Source organism: Benincasa hispida, chromosome 8, assembly GCF_009727055.1.
Source record: "Benincasa hispida cultivar B227 chromosome 8, ASM972705v1, whole genome shotgun sequence".
Taxonomy (NCBI): Eukaryota; Viridiplantae; Streptophyta; class Magnoliopsida; order Cucurbitales; family Cucurbitaceae; genus Benincasa; species Benincasa hispida.
This window is the reverse complement of record NC_052356.1, coordinates 38675293-38698007: the sequence shown is the minus strand read 5'-3', so window position 1 is coordinate 38698007 and position 22715 is coordinate 38675293. Positions and strand designations below refer to the sequence as shown.

The following is a 22715-nucleotide window of genomic DNA, read 5'->3' as shown; positions in this document are numbered from 1 at the left end:
AAATAAACATAATAGAAAACAAGTACAATCATAGATGCCTATCACTGATAAATCTTAATAAGTGAGAGAAGTCTATGTGATAAATATTAGTCAATGATAGAGATCTATCATTGATAAACTTACAATATTGAAATATGTTGATGGACATTTTTATTCTTTCACATACTTTAATCTATCAATAATAATATATTAAACTATATCAATAGTTGAAATCTATTAGTGATGTAATATATATCGTTGCTAAGAATTCAATACAGATAGAATTTTATCAATGATAAAAGTCTATAGTCTATCTACGATAGTCACTAATAAAAGCTTTATCATTTATTGAATTCTATCTATGTTTATATTAGATTTGGACATGCTTATTTTAAAATTCTATCGTAATAGTCAAAGACATAAAATAAAACGATCCCCGATAAAAGTATTTATAATTTAATTATATAAGTGATAAAAGTGTTTTTAATACATATATAATTCTATCAACAATACCTCTAACTATAATAGTTTATTATTGATAAAAATCTATCATTGAAAGACTTCAACCATTTTGATAGATTGATGGGTGTCACAATCATGTTTGTCTAGGGTGTGTTGTCCGTCATTGCATATCATTTTTAACCCCATTTTATCATGCTTTCATTTTATGCGTTTCATTTTATGTAAATTATTTTATGTACTTACATGTACATTTATTATTATTATTTTTTTTTTTTTGTAGCAAGTGACTCATATGGAAAGGTGACAGTCACAAAAAAGCTTATAATATATACTACATAGGAGTAAGATTAACCATCATACTATCATACCCAAAGTTGTTTGCTATTAAACCGTTGTTGTCCTTTATTATTTGTTCTAAAACCATCTTCTTTGAAACGGGGGATGAAGCATTGCCTGTTGTGTGATCGACTATTTGAATTTGAATTGGATGACTTGTTTGTGGATAAGAACAAGTGTGGCACAATCACTCAGTGAACCTTTTGAAAGTGCAATTATGACAATAGGTATCCTAATGGACTTTTTAGTCTTGGATGGGTCGATATTTGTGCCCTACTTCCATTAATTTGGGTTAAATTGCTATATGTGTAATTGACCCAATAATATATGAAGATCTATACATACACATACATATGTGGCCCATTGAGTCGGTTTGATGAGTCAATCTAAATATAACCCAAATAGGACGGTCCATATCCATGGGCAAGTGGGTATTTGGGCATATTTCCATTCATTTGGGTCAAGTTGCTATATGTGTAACTGACCCAATAGTATAAGAAGAACTATACATACACATATATCTGTGTCCCATTGAGTAGGTTTGATGAGCCAATTCAAATATAACATAAATAGGATGGTCCTGATCCATGCCCATGGGTTGGTGGGTATTTTGGCATATTTCCATTAGTTTATGTCAAATTGCTATATGTAGTCAATTGAGTTGATTTGATGAATCTGTTCACACAAGATTTCAAGAGAAATTTGTTTCGTGGTGTTGAACTTGAGTTGATGTTAATGTTGAAGTTGATTTGATGCGATGTGGTTCGATCTCTAGTACTTGATCATCTGATTCTCTCTCGGTTGGGTGAATGTGTTTGACTTAAAGAACAAAAGCACCGAATATTCTTGAAGTAGAAATGTCTTTGTATCTAGAACTAGAAATGTTTTCAAATGTCTTCTGTCTTCTAGGAGTGCAGCTTCAAGAGTCTCGGGAGTCTGCTTCATGGACTTGGGTCTGGCATTGATTGGCCAATAGGTCTGACCTTTAGGCCTAATTTAATTGGACATGGGTCTGGCCTTTGGGCCTAATTAATTGGACTTAGATATGGCTTTTAGGCCCAATTAACTGGGCTTAGGCCTACTTTGGCGTTTTAGGCCCACCTTAAGGCCATATTTGGGCGTAACTAGGCCAAGTCAAAATTATAACATCAAATTAGTCAAAATTAATTTTACTCAATCGACATCTGCGACGAAAATACAAAATTTGTCCTCAATTTCAATTTGAGACACGTGTCAACTCTTAATTGGTCATAAATTTGACGATTTTGGAATTCCGTCATTAATTTAGAAAATGACGTGGCGGTCTATGATTGGTCCAAAATTTCTCCTCCAATAATGCCCCTTTTCGAGATTTGTGCACAGATGTAGGTAGATGAATCTCGAAAACAATGAAGCCGACATCGATAGGCAAGTAATTCGGTCTTTACTTCGATGCCCCCAATTTAATTAATCTGTGAGTTTAGTGACGAGTTTAACTAAACTTTGTAATAGGGGACGGCCAATTTTTTTTTAAAAAAAAAAAATCTCAATCTTTATCTGATTTGGAGAGATAAAACGTAGGAATTTTGAATTTAAAATGAAATTCAAGTTCCATCCCTAATTTAATTTAATTTGGAGATGAAAACATTAAGATTTTGGTTTTAAGAAAGAAATTCGAAATATGACCAGCTTTGTCCCAATTTAATTTGATTTTGGGATAAACGTAGGAATCTCAAATTTAAAAATAAAGGAATAAGTTTCATCCCCAATTTAATTTAATTCAGGGCTAAAATGGAATTTTGAATTTAAAATGAAACTCAAATTTCATCCCTAATTTAATTTAATTTGGAGATGAAAACTTTTTTGGTTTTAAGAAAGAAATTCAGAATATGGCCAAATTTATAAGACAACTTTGAGTTTTGTCATAATTTAATTTGATTTTGGGATAAATACAATCTCAAATTTAAAAATAAAGAAATAAGTTTCATCCCCAATTTAATTTAATTCAAGACTAAAAATGCGATTAACAAAAGGTTCGTTGCATGACCAAAAGTTTTAGAAAATGAGGAATGAAAAAAAAAAAAGAAAATCATCAAAGATAAGATTTGGGTGGAAAAAAAAAGATTTTTTTTTAAAAACTAATAAAATCTAAGATTTCTTAATTTGATTCTAGATTAAGTGAACTCCCTATAAATGGGGCTCAAAACCTCTATATTTTCATCCCGAGAAAAAAACTTCCCTCCTTTTTTTTTTTTCTTTTTTCCCTTTTCTCTCTTTTTTTCTTTCTTTCTCTTTTTTTTTTTTTTTGTTCTTTTTGTTCTATTTTTTCAAGAAAATTTTGTTTTTATTTTCTTTTTTCTTCCCTTTTTTTTGTTTCTTTCATTTTTTATTAATTTATTTTTTCCTTTTTTAATTAACTTGCCCCTTTGCCCTTTTTTACCAGAAGTTAGAACTATCAACGACCTTCCACTTTGTTGTTTCCCTTACTTCTTCATATCTTTGCAAAAAGGTGGATTTTTTTTCTTTTATATATATATATATATTATAATATATATATATATATATATATATATATATACACACATATATTGGCAAGGGCATTCAACATGCGGCTGTCAGCTCCGCCAGCACGATCTGACTCCTCCTAAGACCACAGTCCCTATGTGGGTGATTGTGTAGCCTGAAGGGGTGGTCATCAGCTCCGCCAACAACAATCTGACTCCTGCTAGACACGACCCCTATGTGGGTGACTGTGTAGCCTGCAGGGGTGGTTGTCAGCTCCACCAACAACGATACGATTCCTGCTAGACACAGCCCCTATGTGGATGACTGTGTAGCCTGCAGGGGTGGTCGTCAGCTTCGTTAATAACGATCTGACTCCTGCTAGACACGACCCCTATATGGGTGACTGTGTAGCCTATAGGGGTGGTCATCAACTTCGCCAACAACAATCTGACTCCTGCTAGACACGACCCCTATATGGGTGACTGTGTAGCCTGCAAGGGTGGTCGTCAGCTTCGCCAACAACGATCTGACTCCTGCTAGACATGGCCCCTATGTGGGTGACTGTATAGCCTGTAGGGTTGTCGTAAGCTTCGCCAACAACGATCTGACTCCTATTAAACACGGCTCCTATGTGGGTAACTGCATAGCTTGCAGGGGTGGTCATCAGCTCCACCAATAACTAGTTCCAATCATCATTTTCTTCCCAACCAAGTCAAGCAGATAAAAGTCGTCGATTGGAGGAGGCCAAATTCAATTTAGAGAAGATGTTGTATGATGAAAGTAGCGTACTTGCCCGGAAGAAGGACCTTTTGGAGCGTGATTCTCATGCATTGCAAAAAGAAAAAGAATTGTTAACCATGCTAGAAACCATCAAGACTGAACGTGCTGAGGTGTCTAAGCTGCTTCTTGAAAGCGATGAACTTTTAAAACAACACAAGCTCGAAGTCTCTAAAATGAGAGAGAATATAAATAATCTTGAAAGTACTTATGCTCTTACCGAGAAAGATACTAAAGCTTTGGAGATCCTCCGTGGAATGCTGGAGGTCACGCAACAGGAACTGGAGAACTATAAATGTGTGCCCTGACTTGACATTGCTTGTCCTTTTTTTTATGCATACCTCAATAGTTAAAGGCCTAAGAACTTTTTTGTAATTGTCCTTTTGTTGCTAGCTTTGCTTATCGTAGTGTCAAAATTTCTTATATGGAAGTCGCCTTTTCCTTTTTTTCTTAACAACGCTCTCTGGTGCTTTGAAAACTCCTTCACATTTCCATTTCTCTTTTTTTTTTTATCTATTTATTTTATTATTATTATTATTATTATTATTTTGCACTGGTCTCATGTATACACACATTTTTTTTTTTTATCACGTGACTGAACTTAAATTCCTTTAAGCTGCCTATATACCCTTTATAATGACAGGGATCAATCATAACGTAGTTCAAAAGAATATATATATTATATATATATATTATATATATAATATATATTATATATATATTATTTTTTTTTTTTTTATTTTTTTTTTTTGCACGCGACTGAACTTAAATTTCTTTAAGTTGCTTATATACCCTTTATAATGACAGGGATCAAGTCGTAACATAGTTATGTATAAAAGTTTTTTTTTCTTACATTTGTTAAGCGTAAAACTTCTTGAGAATCTTGTCGTTGATTGGGGCGACTCTTAGCCCGTCTTGATTAACTATCTTGTATGCTCCGTTTTTGTAGACTTCTTTGACGATGTAAAATCCATACCATTTAGGTGTAAACTTATTCCCCGCATGTCTTGTCATGATGATTGGTCTCCTTTCGACGAGCACTAGATCACCGACTTGAAAGGACCGAGGCTTTACATGCTTATCGAAGACTTTAGACATTCTTGTCTGGTAACATTCCAACGCTTGTTGAGCTTCTAATCGTTTTGCATCCAGTGCTTCCAACTCTTGAAGTCGCAGTTTGGCATTATCCTCTGTAGTCAGCCCTTCTTGCACCACCATTCTTAGCGATGGAATTTCTCCTTCAAAAAGAAGGATAGCTTCTACCCCATAAATCAAAGAGTACATGGTGACTCCTGTAGAGGTACGGTGAGTGGTGCCATAAACCCACAACACTTCACCGATCTTCTCCTTCTAATCTCTCTTCGACTTGGAAACAATTTTCTTCAGTAGGTTGCACAATATCTTGTTAAATGCCTCTGCCAACCCATTTGCGGCGGTGTTATACATGGATGACTTGTACTGCTTGAAATTGAATTTTTCATATAACCTGTCCATCAAACTATAGGAGAATTGTCTCTCGTTATTCGTCACGATTCGATGGAGAATACTGTACCGATAAATGATATGAGTGTGTATAAAATCCACCACGTTTTCTTTCTTAGTTTCCCTTAGAGCGACAGCCTCAACCCATCTTGAAAAGTAGTTAGTGGCTGCAAGGATATAGGAATGCCCTGCTGACGACTTAGGTGTTATAGAGCCGACCAGATCAAGCCCCCATGCTTCGAAAGGCCACAAGGCTATGGTCGGATGTAGAGGCTTGAGCAGTTGATGAATCAAATTCGCATGATATTGACAGGCTTTGCATTTCTTTGCATAATCCATCGAGTCTTGGATCATTCCTGGCCAATAGTAACCCATTCTTTTCAGCTGAAATTGTAGCTTTGGTCCAACTTGATATGCACCCCATATGCCTGAGTGTACTTCCTCCAAAGCCTTTGCTGACTCCTCTTCATTGAGGCATAGAAGGAATAGTCCTTCAAGGGATCGACGGTATAGGACCCCTTTGTAGTAAATGAAATGCACGACCCTCCTTCAAACCTCGATTTTACGGTGGGAGTCGTCCGGGAGCCTTCCATGCTCAAGGTAATCTATGATGGGTTGCCGTCAGTCTTCCTTATCGATTAAGTAGACTGATATCACATTCGTTTCCCCACATATAGTCCCGACCGGAGCTATAACCCATCTCCGACAAAGCGATATATTAAGGGGTACATTATCCAGGACCATTAAGGCAGTGGCTAGGTTTACCAAACCATTTGCTTTCTTGTTCTCCGTCCTCGGGACATGCTCCAACGTCACGCTTTCGAACTTTTCCATCAACTAGTGAGCGTAAGTGAAATAGGGTTTCAAGTCGTCATGCTTCCCCTCGTATTGGCATAAGAGTTGATTGATTATCAACTTTGAGTTACCGAAGATCTCCATACAAGCTACCCCAATCTCTAAGGCCATTTGGAGACCAATTATCAAGGCTTGGTATTCAGCGACGTTGTTCAAGCGTAACTCGGCAAGTGCGAAGCTATAAGGCAGCATGTGTTTTTCTGGTAAAATGAGGACGATACCCACCCCCGCACCACTTCTCCATGCCACACCGTCAAAGAACATGACCCACAGCCCTGAGGTTTCTATGAAAAGAATTTCGTCATTGGGCAAGTTTTCACTTAACTCCCAATCCGATGGAACTGGGTGATCTGCCTGGAAGTCGGCCAACGCCTGCCCTTTGTGGTACATAAACAATGTCGTACTGTTGAAGCATGATTGCCCACTTGGCTAAACATCCCAAGATGATTGGCCTGGACATGACGTACTTGGTGGGATCGACTTTCGTAATCAAGTGGACTATGAAGGCTTGCATGTAGTACCTTAACTTATCTATGGTGAAGAAGAGGGCAAGGCACGTCTTCTCTATAGGGGAATAATTGATCTTGGCTCCATTTATGGTCCTACTTAAGTAATAAAGAGTGCGTTCTTTTCCTTTTTCACTTTCTTGTGTCAACAATGCCCCCAATGATTTCTCTTGCGCTGCAATGTATAGTATTAACGGCTTGCCCGCTACTGGGGCTCCTAAGACAGGAGGGCTAATCAGGTACCTCTTTATGCTATCGAAAGCATTCTGGAAGGTCTCATCTCATTCGAATTTCTCTCCCTTTCTCATCAGTCTTTGAAAGGGTTGACACCGCCCTGCCAAGTTAGAAATAAACCTCCGAATGTAGGCCAGACGTCCCTGCAAACTTCTCAACTCATGTAGATTCCTTGGTCTTGGTGTCTTCTAGATGGCATCGATCTTGGATTGGTCTATCTCTATCCCTCAATGTCTCACAACAAAGCCCAGAAACTTTCCTGAAGTTACGCCGAACGTGCATTTGAGGGGGTTCATCTTTAACTGGTACTTTCGCAGGCGATCGAACATGGTTCTTAGATCTTTCAAGTCCTGTCGTCGCTTGACCATAAAGTCATCCACATAGCACTCCACGTGTTTGTATAACATATCGTCAAACACCTTCTGCATGGCACGATGAGAGGTAGCGCCAGCATTCTTCAACCTGAAGGACATTACCTTGTAGCAATATATCCTTTTGGGGTTCGAAATCTCGTCATTTCCTCGCCTGTGAGAGCCATTCGTATCTAGTTATACCCGAAAGATCCATCCATGAAGGATAAGGCCTCATGTCCTGTTGTCACATCAGCCATGATCTCTGTGATGGGCAATAAAAAATCATCTTTAGGCATCCGCTGTTTAGGTCGCAAAATTCTACACAGACACGAAGCTGTCCATTCTTTTTTTTAACTGGGACAATGTTGACTATCCACATTAGGTATTTAACTTCGTGAATGAACCCAGCTTCAATCAGCTTATTGACCTCAACCTCAATCTGGGGGATAAGTTCTGGCCGAAAGCATTTCTGAGCTTGCTTAACGGGTCGACACCCCTATTTGATTGCGAGATAGTGGACTACTACTTTTGGATCTAGTCCCGAAATCTCTTTGTATGACCAGGCGAAAACATCCTTGTATTCGGTGAGCAAACTCATATATTCGTCCTCTTCCCCTTCCGAGAGGGACACACTAATGAAAGTCAGACGCAACTCTTCTACTGTGCCTAGATTCACCTCTTTTAGCTCGTCAACTGTCGATTGACCACCATCCTCTAGACCTTGCGGAGCGTCCTCCACTTCTTCTTCGGTCATAACTTCTTTAAATTCTTCGGTGATGGTGATGTGGTGGTTTGCCTTCCTCCTGCACTAAATTTCCATTCCGAGGATTGGTAAAAACGACGTCATGCCTCTTTACTTTGAGCGAGCCCTCACTTATGTTTAGAGTAACGAAGGTCTTTTTCTTCATGTGTGAGGGGACGTTACTATGGATTTCTCCATCACTTCTTGCCTCTCCTGATGGCTTCTAGTCTGATGACCCTTCAGCGTTTTAAACGTCGATTCATCGCCAGATGGACGCTTAGGGTATTGGCCCCCTCTTTCTTATAGTCATTTCGAGGGTGTCAGCACAAGTTTTTCCCTTTCCCTTTGTCTCACTAAGGACATATTGCTCGAGGGGATCTTCAACCCTCTCGTGCTTTAGGCGATAAAAAAATGGGAGCGGGAGGTTTTCCTTTGTTCTCCTTTGGAACTGTACCTAGTCTCTTGAAGGCTGACGGTCGCACCACCATCGACAATTGACAGATGATTTCCTCATTTTCTTCATTCGGCATAGTCAACCTTCAAAAGACTGAGCGTCGAGTAGCTCTGGGAATAGTATGTGGGCTTCCCTTTTCTGATTCTGTCATGCTTAACCTTTCGAAAACCAAGATGCGTGCGGCAGACGGTCTAATACGGTCGAGGGCTAAGGCTCTTTTATCTTTGCCCTCCTTTTCTCCTACATCATCGACTTCTTCTGCAATGATATGATTGTCGTTGGCCACTTTCCCCTTCGCCTTTCTAATTATGCGGACTGGCTCTGACGGCTCATATCCGAGTCCTACCCTCAATATGGTATAACGTGTCTCTCTTGCAAGCGCAAGTTTTTCCCTTTCCCTTTCTCTCACTAGGGACATATTGGTCGAGGGGATCTTCAACCCTTTCGTGCTTTAGGCATAAAAAATGGGAGCGCAAGGTTTTTCTTTGCTCTCCTTTGGAACTACACCTAGTCTCTTGAAGGCTGACGGTCGCACCACCATCGGCGATTGACAGATGATTTTCTCCTTTCATTCGGCAGAGTTAATCTTCGAAAGACTGAGTGTCGAGTAGCTCTGGGAATAGTATGTGGGCTTCCCTTTTCTGATTTTGTCATGCTTAACCTCTCGAAGACCAAAGCGCGTGCGGCAGACGGTTTAATATGATCGAGGGCTAAGGCTTTTTTATCTTTGCCCTCCTTTTCTCCTACATCATCGACTTCTTCTGCAGTGATATGATTGTTGTTGGCCACTTTCCCCTTCGCCTTTCTAATTATGCGGATTGGCTCTGACGGCTCATATCCGAGTCCTACCCTCAATATGGGTATAGCATGTTCCTCTTGCAAAAGCTTCTTTTGGGTCGACAAGAGTCAGGGTTGCTCATAAATCTTCAAACTCTTGAACTCAGTGTGAGTTGCGAAGCCATAGTCCGCCTTCGCCAACAGCTTGTAAGCTTTGGGATCGAATTCGTCTTTAGTTTGCCTCTCGGGTAGCTTTAACCCTGTCACTTTCGCCTCCAGCTTATGGACTTCCTGCTTTGTTATCAGCGTGAGGGGTGTAACAAAACTCTTCTTTAGAATTTCTATGTCGCCGACCTGCAAACCTTTTGAGCATTCCGTAAAAGGTGACTCATTTTTCTGTCTCGACAAGGGGACATAGCGCAAAATCGGAGGTTTTGAGGCTTTTTCGCCCCTCACCACGGGTGTTTCTCCAATGTCGAGGGATGTACTACTCTCTTTTGGGCTGGAGGCTTGTACCTTGCTACCCGCCCCTTTCTCAGTATCTATTAGCAACCTTGATCAGGATCCATTTGCTTTCTTTGCCAACAAGGTCTCTACGGGCATAGTCTCACCAGAATTCTCGCTTTTAAGTAAAACTTTGAATCTGCAAAGTGAGACTCAACCTCAAAAAATGGATTAGAATCTGCTTCAACCTTCTTAATCTCATCTTAGTAAAACTTGAAACACTGATGCAGTGTCGATGTAATCACATAATTCCCATGAATCCAATGGCGTCCCAATAACAACTTATAGGTGGTCTTTTAAGTCTATCACATGAAACAGCGCATCAGCCTTCAGATCGCCAATGAGAAGCTCTAAGTATGTCATGTCTATCGTCCTTTGGCTACCTTGATTGAAACCCTGAATTACTAATTTGTTGTTTGATAGCTCTTCCATGAATATGCCCAACTGCTTCATAATCGTCTTAGACATTATTGTCACACCCCTCTCTTAATTTGGATGGAATGGTGACTGCAGCAATTACCAACCTTTTTGCTAGTACTTACTACCCATCTAACCTGTTGAATTTGCTCAAACTCTGAATACTTACATTTCATTAATATACTGAATAAATTAATTCAGAACTTAACACATTTACATTACAGGGTTTTATAGCATTTCATACATGAATATTACAACTTAATGAGCCCCATCTATGATACTAGTCCCTATCTGATAAACACATGTGTACTAGCTAATACAAGTCTTCAATTAAGCTTCCTTCAACCTGACTCTTTAAGTGGCATAGCAGCAGCAGAGAAGTCTTTTGGGAACTGACCGCTACCTGAAAGGAAAACATTTGAAAACATGAGCTAGAAGCCCAGTGAGTGACTAATATTTAAAGCATAACATTCATACATAAATTTGATATTAAAACTGAAAGCTTTAACTGAAAAACATAAACTTGGAACTATTATCCATGTCATCATCAACATCATATAGCACTATTTTATGCTTTGTTGGACTATGCCTTAGTCTATCAGTCTAGAGTGGCCCATTTACTCACTCTTTATTATCCTTTACTGCATTACTACTTAACTAGGAAGGAACCCTTTTGTTATTTTCCTAAAAACATAATTTGCAACCTTAGTTGAGAAAGAACCTTTAGTCAATTCCTCAACGTCAATCCAAAGTTAGTGTGGAGTGATCTCTACACTACCAATAACAACTTTTCTTACATTCATGTGATTCTAGTTTAAGTACCGTCATACCTTAGGTACTACTGTTCAGATACCGTCTCCGTGTACTTCAGTATCGAGCTGCTCGAATACCTTTTCTGTGTCCTTCAGTATCGAGCTATTCAAATTCTAGGACAAAGCTTCAGTACCTTCTTTGTGTACTTTAGTACTGAGCTATTCAAATTATAAGACAAAGCTTCAGTACCTTCTCCATATACTTCAGTACCGAGCCATTCAAATTCTAAGATAAGGCTTCAGTACCTTCTCCGTGTACTTCAGTACTGAGCTACTCACACTGAACTTGCTTATTCTTATCTCTTAATGACTTAGTTGCCCAAAAGCTTTCTATACTAATGCATCTTCTTGTTCATTGAAAAGCATAGTATAAACATATCATTAATGTGAGATGCGTTGCCTGGTAACTATTTGAGAATAGTTGTCATAAATAGCTTTCAGTAAACATACTTTGTTGAACATTCATAAGCATTAGCAATTTACTTAAAACATTTAAAGCATTTAGAGTCACTCACTGCTCGTCGGGCTCTTAACGGTTTATATGCCTCTCCTAGCTCCTCTTGGCCACTTCCAGCGAGATTTGTGACTTCTAACGAGATTTGTGACTTTTCCAGCGAGATTTGTAACTTTCCCGTGAGATTTGTGACTTCTAGCAAGATTTGTGACTTCTAGCGAGATTCAGCGCAAAACCAGCGAAATCTTCATCCTTAGCGAGATCCTCCTCTTCCTTAACTCGCTCTCGCTCTCGCTCATTTTCTTGTCTCGCTCTCGCTCACTATGGTGAGCTGCTTGCTTATTCTTCCCAAGCAGCTGCTTGCTTATTCTTCCTAAGCAGCTACCTATTTATGCACCGATTCCCTGTTTCAACTTCAAAAATTCATAACTCAAAATCCAAAACTCTTTTTAAGAAACTTTCTTCTACAAACTTATTTGAATTGAGTTAACTTTCTTACCTTAAAATATCGGCCCCAAATTCCTTGTAATTTGGCTTAGAGCTTCCAATCTTCACTTCGGCCCCTGATTAATCTGAGAATCTGCCCCTTCTACAAGTTCTTCATTTTTGTTCTTCTCCCTGTGAGATCTTTCTCTGGCAAAACAACCTCAAAATCTAGGTTCTCCCAGCTTTCAAATGGCACCGATCTCACTTAATTTGTTCAAGTCGTTTGCAAAAACCTAGCTTCTGAAGTTCCTCTTCCTTTTATACTTCCTGCCGCCTCCCCTATTCAAGGGTCAAACTACCACCTCATCCAGCACTTAGTGCTTTCGGTTAATTCCCATTATTGAGTTTCTTTAATTATTTTGTTTTTTCTTCCCTTCCTTCATAACCCATGTTAGGCCTTTGCCTCATAATATAAATTTAGCGTGCATCGAGTTTCAACGCCTTGCGTACATCGCATACTCCATCGTCTAACGCCCAGCGCTTATTGTTTAGCGCCCAATGTCTATCGTCTAGCACCCAACGTCCATCGTCTAATGCCCAATGTCTATCGTCTAGCACCCAACGTCCATCATCTAGTGCCCAATGTCTATCATCTAGCGCCCAACGTCCATCGTCTAGCACCCAANTCTAGTGCCCAATGTCTATCGTCTAGCACCCAACGTCCATCATCTAGTGCCCAATGTCTATCATCTAGCGCCCAACGTCCATCGTCTAGCACCCAATGTCTATCATCTAGTGCCCAACGTCCATCGTCTAGCGCCCAATGTCTATCGTCCATCGTCTAGCACATTGTTCAACTCCGCGCAGTTACTACATGATCGCCCAGCGCCCGCCTACACGATTGCTTACCTCATCGTGTAGGGTCGTTCACTTACTAGACGATCGCATACCCAATCGGATAGTGCCACTCATCTGCTATACGATCGTCCAGCGCCTTTGCTCGCACACACTTTGTCGCAAGCCTTATCAATCGACATCTGCGACGAAAACACAGAATTTGTCCTTAATTTCAATTTGAGACACGTGTCAACTCTTAATTGGTCACAAATTTGACGATTTTGGATTTTCGTCATTAATTTAGCAAATGACGTGGCGGTCTATGGTTGGTCTGAAATTTCTCCTCCAACAGAGTTAATCCAAATATGACCTAAATAGAACGGTCCATAAGCCAATTCAATCTTGAATGGTGATACATATCCAATCCAAATGAATGAAACTTGGATTGAACTTTGATCTATATCCAATCCATATCCAAATGAATTAAATGACCATCCACATCCAATCCAATTCAGTCAAGGTTTAACATTGGATCAAACTTGGATCAAATATGAGTTAGACTTGCACCAACCTTTGAGCTTCGAACTCATCGCTAAGGATGAGAAATAGGAAAAGAAAATGAAAAAGGAAATAATTGTAGTGGAGAATTGGGAGCATGCTTAGTGATAGTGAGCTAATGATTGTGAGCCGTATGATCATTGTTAATCAAGTGAGCATGCACATCTAAAGTAAGCAACCTATCATGATTTTGAATGACCCATATAATCATTCTAAGCACCCTTCTACATTCATGCTATACAAACCTATAACTAATAATAAAGTTAGAAAAATATTGTTTTGATCCCTACACTTTAAAATTTATTTAATTTTAGTCCCATTAACATATTGTTTATTTTTTCAAAACAAATTATTATCTATTAATATTTTCATTATAGACTTTGAAAATATATATGAAATTTATTACTATTATTTAATCAATTTCGATAAAATTAATTTGGAGGAACTAAATTTAAAGTTTAATAAAAGTACAAAACTAAAATTGAACATTTAAAATTACATGTTTCTGAACAAGTTTTAAAGTACAAGATCAAAATGACATTTTAACCCTAACAATAATAAATCACAGCCTAGATGCAATATTTTTTTAAAAAAAAATAGTGTGTTCATTATAATATTTAAAATAGAAAATGGTTCAGACTAAATAAAATCATTTTTAAAGTTTAAAAGTAATTTCGGGAATTCTAAAGATAAAAGTACTTTTAGAAATATATATGACTATCATTTCTTAACCTTTTTAAAGTTTATTTTATATGACTGGTTGAAAATCTTTATAAAAAAAAAAAAAGAAAAGAAAAAGAAAAAGCACTAGTTGAAAAAGTGTTCCATTCACAAATACTACCTACTACTATGGTATTCAAATACGAGGAATGAACAAAGATTAATGGTTCCACACTAGTGACATCTTGAGTCATAGTTTCAATTCATTTTTCTTCACTTGTATAGTTTCAAATCTGAGTGTATAATATATATATTCAGATTTCTCTACTTTCAATTCGACCCCAAAGTCCCTAAAGTCCATCAAGATTCTTGAGTAACTTCAAAGTAATTTTGATGGTCAATAGGATTTCTTAGACCAAAAAAAGAGAACAAAAATACAAAACAAAGGTCTTAGTGGAAGAAAGTGGTGGAGTAATAGTGTTTAACGTGAATTTGCAAAAAAGGTGTATTCAATGATGATATTCCATGTGGCTGCTCAATAAGAAGAACTATTCCTATGGATGGAGAATGTAACAATTATTCCCATCAACCTCACCGAAAGAAACCACAGTCCCCCATTAGAAGAAGTGGGCTCTCCATAATTTCATTTGATAGCAATGATTGAAAGGGAAAACGCAGAAGGAAAAATAATAACCAAAACAGAAACAAAGAGAAAAAATTTTGTTTGATAATGATTAGGGGATTGCCTTCCATACATTTTCCTCTGTACTTGTGGTAGAAATGCTGGAATAGATCCTATATTCATGTCTAATCATGGAAAAAAGGTCCTTTTTCTGTTTCTTTGAAACTATTTAGGGATCGTTTAGGACAAAGAGTTGATTATTATAGTATTAAATTATTATAGTTGGATTATAATAGTTTGTGTTTGAGATGTAGATTATTTTAATTTTGGTCATAATAATATGGGTTTAAGGTATAAACTATTTTAGTTTGAAAAGAAAATAGTAAACACAGTAACAAATAATAAAAAAATTATATGTAAAATAGTAAAAACTGTAATAAATAATAAATACCGTAGTAAATGAGGGTTTTTAAAACAGTATTGACTATAGTTAATTGAAGAATACAAAATAGTATTTATTGTAGTAAGAGGTGATTATTATAATCGTAGGAGAATTTTTGCCCCAAACACACCTTTGGTATTTACTCAACATAATTTCTAGAGGTTCCTCATTTTTATATTAAAAAAAAACCTAATATATGCATTGCTATAGCTCGTCTTTCCATATAAATCAATGTGTATGAAAGATAATAATATGAAACAACTTAAGCTTATAATAATTATTCAGTAACCAGTAGAGATGATTACCGTACAATGTGGAGAGATTTCAGAGGAGGGAACTGCTACACCTTTGAAATTTGCTGCAATGATTAAGAAGCCCAATTGGTAGCACGAGAGATCTTTGAGTCCACTATTTGTCCTTTTGTACTACGATTTTCAAAGTAGCCAAAATTTCAGAACATTTTCTCTTCCTCTGCCTGTCTTTGATAACCTACAAAACGGCAATGTGAACATGATAACTCTTTACTCTCTGTATAGTTTTTCTTTTATATTTCAAGACCATCTCCTGGCTTATAAATTGAGAAGCAACTTAAGCCATTTTCACCAAGCATTCCACATCTCTCTATTCTATCTCTCTCTACCTCTCTCTCTCTCAAACACAACTAAATTCAACTATCCTCAGAGAGAAAATGAAGGCATCACAGATTGCACTAAGTATGTTAGTGATGTTTATCATGGTTGAGATTTCATTGGCAGTGACATGCAGTCCAGTGGAACTGAGTTCCTGTGTTAGTGCACTCATATCTTCAGTTCCACCATCTAAGCTCTGTTGCTCTAAGATTAAGGAACAGAAACCCTGCCTCTGCAAGTACATGCAGAACCCCACTCTAAAGAAGTTTGTGGCCTCTCCCAATGCCAGGAAAGTTGCTACCACTTGTGGAACTCCATTTCCCAAGTGCTAGGATTTGCGCCCCCCACCCCTTAAGGCTTTCAGCATCAAAGGGACTTTAAGACCTCTAATTTCTACTGTTGTGCGTTCATTATTATGCGCTTGGTTACTAGCTAAAAGATAATCTATGTGTGCGGGTGTTTGACTTCAGTGTGTATTCTGTGGTTGTGTATGTTAGAGTGTTTGTAGTAAGACCAGAGGGTTATAGTTATTGAAATGGGGAGTATTTTGTGTTGAGTCCTGCGCTCTTATGACATCCCCCATTTTTGTCTTAGCTCTTGTTCTCCTCTTATGTGTACAAGTTGCAGATGATTGTTTTAGAAATTCAGCTTTGGACCAAATCTACTCCCCCCCCACCCCCCACACACAAAATCCTCAAACTATATTATGAATTACTGCCCAAAAAATTATATATATTGAAAATAAGCAACTAATATTTTCCATTTGGCTGCCCATCCAGAGCAGAGGAGAAACGTATATATAATCAGGACAGTCAAATAAAATATAGGCCTCCAAAAACTCAATTATTGGAGCAGGCTAATATTTGGAATCACACAAGTGTCGATGCAGATGAGGACTAATCTAAACAAGAAGGGGAAAATGAATTAAATTCTTTTATTCAGATTGGAATTAATGATACGAAAAGATCAATCATCTTTGTTGTGTCCAATCAGACACAATATAAGAGAAATTTTGGAGGAAAACTCCAAAATTAATTAAGATGTACAAAAGGAATCAGAAGGTAAGGTACTTACAAAAAGAAATGTATTCTCACAAATTAAGAAGGTTTGAAATTGGGTTCCATCCCATGATCCATGGTCTTTTGTCGGAAGGAACAACAAAATTGAGTTCAAACATCTCCCTGGACATATTGCCTCCTTCACAGAACCCAACAAGCTTTGCCACTATCTCTGCACTGTCCTGAATATGCTTGGGGTCGTGAGGATTTGTCCAGAGCTTGTTTACAAATTGGATTCTCCTCTGTTTCCCTTCAAGCGGCACTTCCCATTTAATGTACAACGCATCTCTTTCTTCTGCTGTCAAACGAGAAGATAATCTCTTTGCAAGAAACTCTCTTTCACGTTTCAATGCCCTCATGCTACATAAAAAACAGGATGGAAGGGGGAAAGTTAGTGTAATGATTCCAATTGATTGATCAACATTAAGAATCAGAAGTGAGAGAAAAGAAACCTTGACGAGCGAGAGATTGTTGGCTCATCTCCAAAGTGAGCTGGACTAGCATTGCCAAATTCCGCTAGGTGATCCTGCAGCCATGTTAAGCGCCTCATCTCAACTTCCAGGTAAATCTGATCAGCCTCGTCGCCCTTGAATAACAAGTAGAACTGAGATCTGTGAATAATGGAGACATAGCAAGCATCCCATAACTCAATAATCTGCTGCCTTTGCTCCCTGAAAGTTACATGCCATGGAACCTGGTCGTCATCCTGCACAAATGTGTTCTCATCACAATCTAATTTGTTTCCAGCTGCTTCATTTGCTTCCAGCTCAAGGACCTACATACAACATGGGAAAAAATGTGAACTTAGTGATGATAATAACAAAAAATTTCAATGGATGAAATTCAACAACAATTAAACGCACCTGACAAACAAGTAGCTGTTTTTGGTATTGCAGTTTAGCCACACGTTCTTTCAATTCTGTCACATATGCTCTTATGCTTCTTACATTTTCTTCTGCTGCATTTTGGAACATCTTCTGCATCTTCTTCATGTTCACAGAACTTGATCTTCGATAACAAGGAGTGCTCTCCTTTGATGAGACATCTCCACCTTCTTCACTCTTTGTGGGAGTCTCTTTCTCAGACTCGAGCAGAATCTCAGATGAGATGACATCATCATTCTCAGGAGCTCTATTTTCAATATCGGACTCCAGTACTTGCTGGGAAGTTGCTGAAGGTGAGCATGGCGATCTTAAAAAGTTTTGCCGGTTGGCAACATTACTTGAGGCCAAAGGAAGCAATTTCTTCTTTTTGGTATAACTTTTTTGTTTGGGGGTCGATTCACTGCTCATGAACTGCTGATAATTGCTTGGTAGAGACATGACCAACTTGTCGATAGACTTCTGAACATTTTCAAGCTGCTCCTCTAAATTGGCAATGGTGCTACCTTGAGAATGAAGCCGTGTTATCTCTTCCTTGAGATTAGCCCCTACACTCTGGTTAGTAGCAATAACGCTCCCAACCTCAACCTCTTTTGGTTCTGAACGGACTGATCTCATTTCTCTTATTTCAGCTTGTAGTTTGGCAATTGTTTCTGCTGCATCTTGGTTCCCCAGTCTGTGACAAGCCACCTCCTTTTGCAATACTTCGAGGGCTCTATTAGCTTCCTCCCCAAGCTGCTCCTGGAGATGTTCCAGCTTGCGAATTTCATGCATAAGTGTGAAAGGAGCAGTGGATGATTGTCTCATCATTGACTGTCTCATCATTGACTGCCTTGATATCATACCACGGCCAAGGTCCTTGCTGTCGACTTTCTGAGACAATGCACCAGTAAAGGACAAACACTTTTTCACTGGAGGACGGGCAGATTCAATTGGATTAGAACCCTGAAAACGAGAATGGATGTTAGTATTTCCTGATCTCAAGGCACGTGATATAATGTTAAGGAGAAATATGTTGTCAGCGAGTATAAGGAGAGATACCTGCTGGTCTTCCTCAAGTTTTCTGCGGAGCTCATCAACCTGAGATTGAGCCAGGTCTCTTTGTCGTTTTAATTCTTCAATCTCCATTTCCATCTGGATTTTAATCAAACACTAAGTTCTGGTTGATTCACTCAACTTTATGTAGAGAAATAGTCAAATTGAAATGTAAGTTACCTGCTGGATTTTTAAATCTTTCTCCCTTTTTGGATCTGGAGTCCGCAATTCTGCTTCTAGCCTGGCAACCTCCTTCTGTAAATGTTTGACCAATTGTTTGTCTGATACAACCTGTTTAAAAAAATTCAAATAAAAAGTTAACGGAAATCCTTTTGCATCTATTAAAAATGTGTTGAGGATAAATGTGGTTATTACCATATTAACTTGGGCATTATTAGTCACTTCCTTTGCCCGGGTGGCGAAGTACAAAGTGTTCCGCGATTGTTCAACATGAGTCAGGGCTGGACTCAATGTGCATATAATGGCGGTTCGTGCATTTCCACCAAGCGAATGCTGCAATATGCGGGTGAGTTTTGAGTCTCTATAAGGTATATGACCACTTCTCTTTCCAAGACTGCAACAATAAACAAAAACTTCAGATACTATATAGAATACTGCCGGCAAAAAAATTCCAAAACATACCATATACAGTACAGAAAATATCAGATACAAAGCATGTTAATATTTTTCACGAAACAGATTCTGACCTTAGCTTTCTGATCACAGTTGTGAGCGTCATCAAACTAAGGTTAATATGACAGCCTTCTCTTAGCCTAGCACCATCAGCATGTGTCTGTGAAGCTCTCTCACTTCCAGCTAGATCAACAAAATTCTGCATAATGTTGAAATTAGCAAGTCCTTAATACAAAAGAACAAGATTGAAGATAAAAAGAATGCAAACAAAATTTTCCTACCAAGCTTGCCACAAAAGACCTAACGCAATCTGAATTTTCTCGTAGGGTACTTTGAATTGTCTGCATATACAATCAATCAAAAGCATTTACGGAACAATCCAAAAGTTGAAAAGGAAAACCTTTCAGATAAGAGTATCAGAGGTGAATGATTTCCATAAAACTAACCAGCCTTATAATCTGGTGTGACCGAGAGCTATAGTCATTCAAGGCAGTTTCACCAACTTGTCTTTGAGCTACAGAATAAAATTGAGCTAATGTTAAAACAGTGTATTATGGAGGACATTGGGAAAACTTAAGAGAAGACATAGTTCTTACCCTCACAGATGCTAATCAAATGTCTCAAATGTTGATCATTGTTCGCCGTTTCCTCTACTAATTTCTCAACCATTGTACCTTTCTGCATAAAGAGAATCACAATTTCGGTATGTAAACAGAATTTATTCAGTGGAGCAATTTCCTTTAACCCTTACAATTGTTATTATGAATACTACCTCCGGGTCATCATGAAGCTTTAGATTCCGACCTGATTCTGTATTCAGTAGATCCCTAACATTCTCATTGTATATTTCCAGTCCAGAAATTCTTATTGTAAAATCTCTCTCGGGTGTCTGTAAAATAACCAAAGATACCTGATGATTATTTAAGGTACTCAAAATACCAGCAGAAAAAAAATTCCGTTCAAGGCAGTAAAAACTTACATTACTAATATGTTTGTAGATATCATTAACTGCTTTCTCAGTTATCCCCCTCATTGTAAATGTCTTTCCACTACTAGTTTGCCCATAGGCGAATATAGTGGCTGCAACATAAAACAATATACAATCATTTGAATGGAAAGTTGGGTGATTACAAAAAAAACTGAACTGATAAATTCTTTTAAATACCATTGATGCCCATTAGAGCAGATAAGGCAACATTCTTTACTCCTTCCTCATATACTGCCTCAGTCAAAGAAGCGGGACTGAAAACTTTATCTGCAACAAGAAATTAAAAAATAAAAAAAAATAAAGGTGTAATGGCGTATACAACCTTTAAGAAAGAAGTAAGAAAATGGCATGAAAACAATGATGGCATTAGTACCAAATGTGAATGAGGCCGGTTGAGTTTGACGTTCCTGAGGCTGAGGTTTGTACACAATCGTATTATCATCAATGCACTCCCATGCCATTTGATCCTTCGCTTGCTGCTCCTTTTTACTAAGAGGCCTTAACCGCACAGTAACAACGATCTTCTCTTCCTTAGATCGAGGTCCTCCAGGTGTTGATGCCGGTGTCCTCTCTGTTTTCGAAGCTGGTGTTGCAGGAGTTTTGATAGTCATCGTGATAATATCTGCTTATTTCTCCCTCACAGTCGGACCAAAATACTGAAATAGTAGGGAATTGATTAAAGGTCTATATGTACTTTTGGAAATAGCTAAAATATATGCTACAGCGTGAAGATCATGAAACGAATTTACACCGAACACGTTTCTCTGTCAAAATGAACAGAGTTGAAGAATTTCAGTCGAGGCATTTTCTTTCTCTACTACGCTAACAATGTAAAAATTTAGGAGGGGCCAAATAAGTAACATTTCTAACCTAGGTCTCCAGATATTGAGCTAAACCATGACTAAACCTTGTTGAAGTATCGGGACTGATTCCGATCCCAAAATTTCCACATCAGGTGGCATGCTCAGGAACCCTAAAAACTCATTGACATATTGTTTCATTTTCGATTTGAGTGGAAATTGAAACTTCCGCCTCAGGAACTAACTCTATAAGCTTAAAATGAAAGAAACGGCAGAAATACATCGAGCATTCTACAGAAAAAAAATCAAACTAGTTTTCGAAGAAAAAATCATCTAAAATCAAGAAAAGCAGTAGTTCTCACGTTAAATTCGAGCCAAATCGGAGCGTCGCAACTTAGACGGCCAACACACTCAGAAGTCAGATCCAACTCTTAGGCCGTAAAATTCGCTGCGACAGAAGAGAGAGCTTCGAACTTGCCTTATTAGGGTTTTGGATAGGAATTTGAGAGAAACAGAGAAAGAAAGAGAGAGTATTCTTTGTCTCTCCGAAATGAAAAGGCGTTTGTGTTTTCTGTGCGTACGACCAATTAATTTGAATCCAATGGTCGCAACGGCTAGTTTTTCTTTTTCTTTCATTTTCTTTATTTTTTTCTTCTCTCTAAATAGTTTTTTTTTTTTTTTTTAAATTATTATTGTTGTTACAGCTTGTCGATCTTTTACATTGGTCGAGTCGAGTGGGACCCGGTTTCAAGATGTAACCGTTTGTTTTTTCAATATATTTTCTATTTTATTTAACATAGTTCTCACAAAAGACAAAATTAAAGAAAGTTATCTTGCTGGAACACCCCAAAACTTTACACTATTTCTCTTTGAAACCCTATTAATTCATATCATTTCATTTTGGTTTCGAGTTGGATACTTCTTATAAATTAGGGCATCAATTTATATCATAATGTTATGGGTGATATTCGACCTATGAAAAATACTAACAAATGATCAAAGTTTGAGGATAAAATTCAAAAGTTGTCTCATCCTAAACGAATACAAGAAAGATAGGAAACGGACTCCAGAGAGGCACAATTAAGGAATGGTTGAAGCGATTGGCTGATCTAGTCTAAAATGTTGCATAAATTTCCTTGGTTTGAAAACTCTTTGTTGGGATTAGGGGTGTTAAAAAAAATTCGATGATTCGAAAAAACAGATCAACCCAACCCAACAATGCGATTTGAGTTAGGTTATCAACTCATTTGGATTGGGTTGGATTCAAATAAATGAAAATTTTATATATTGGGTTGGTTCATGGTTCACCTAATATAATCCAAACCAACCCGGATTTATTATTAACTTTAAATATATATATATATTATTATTTATAACACAATTATTTATACATACATTGATTTTAGTTTTATTTAATTCCAATATTTTTTTAATAATTTATTCTTCAACAATTCTTAAAGGTAGTTTATTTGCACTTTTTTCACTATATAAATTGAAATTGAATTGTTAATCTTAATT

At 37.7% G+C, this 22715-nt stretch overlaps 1 protein-coding gene across 3 annotated transcripts; it reads right to left on the bottom strand.

Annotated features, from left to right (window-relative positions):
- Positions 1 to 10611: 10611 nt before the first annotated feature.
- On the bottom strand, positions 10612 to 21768 carry LOC120083712 (kinesin-like protein NACK1). 3 transcript variants are annotated; one of them, XR_005483522.1, is made up of 17 exons: positions 21560 to 21768; positions 20771 to 21053; positions 20575 to 20664; positions 20389 to 20489; positions 20182 to 20298; positions 20006 to 20087; positions 19856 to 19923; positions 19691 to 19750; positions 19484 to 19608; positions 19152 to 19350; positions 18957 to 19067; positions 18783 to 18875; positions 17724 to 18686; positions 17313 to 17635; positions 16877 to 17220; positions 15479 to 15662; positions 10612 to 10765 (listed from the first exon to the last, which is right to left on the bottom strand). XR_005483522.1 is itself a non-coding variant. In XM_039039559.1 (15 exons), exons 2-15 carry the CDS (start codon positions 21006 to 21008, stop codon positions 16893 to 16895), a joined length of 2898 nt encoding a protein of 965 aa, XP_038895487.1. In that variant the 5' UTR covers positions 21009 to 21053; positions 21560 to 21768; the 3' UTR covers positions 16138 to 16892. The 3 variants fall into 3 exon arrangements, 1 of the variants encoding a protein (XP_038895487.1); XR_005483523.1 differs by having other exon boundaries at positions 10614 to 10765; positions 15484 to 15662; XM_039039559.1 differs by lacking the exons at positions 10612 to 10765; positions 15479 to 15662 and having other exon boundaries at positions 16138 to 17220.
- Positions 21769 to 22715: the final 947 nt, after the last annotated feature.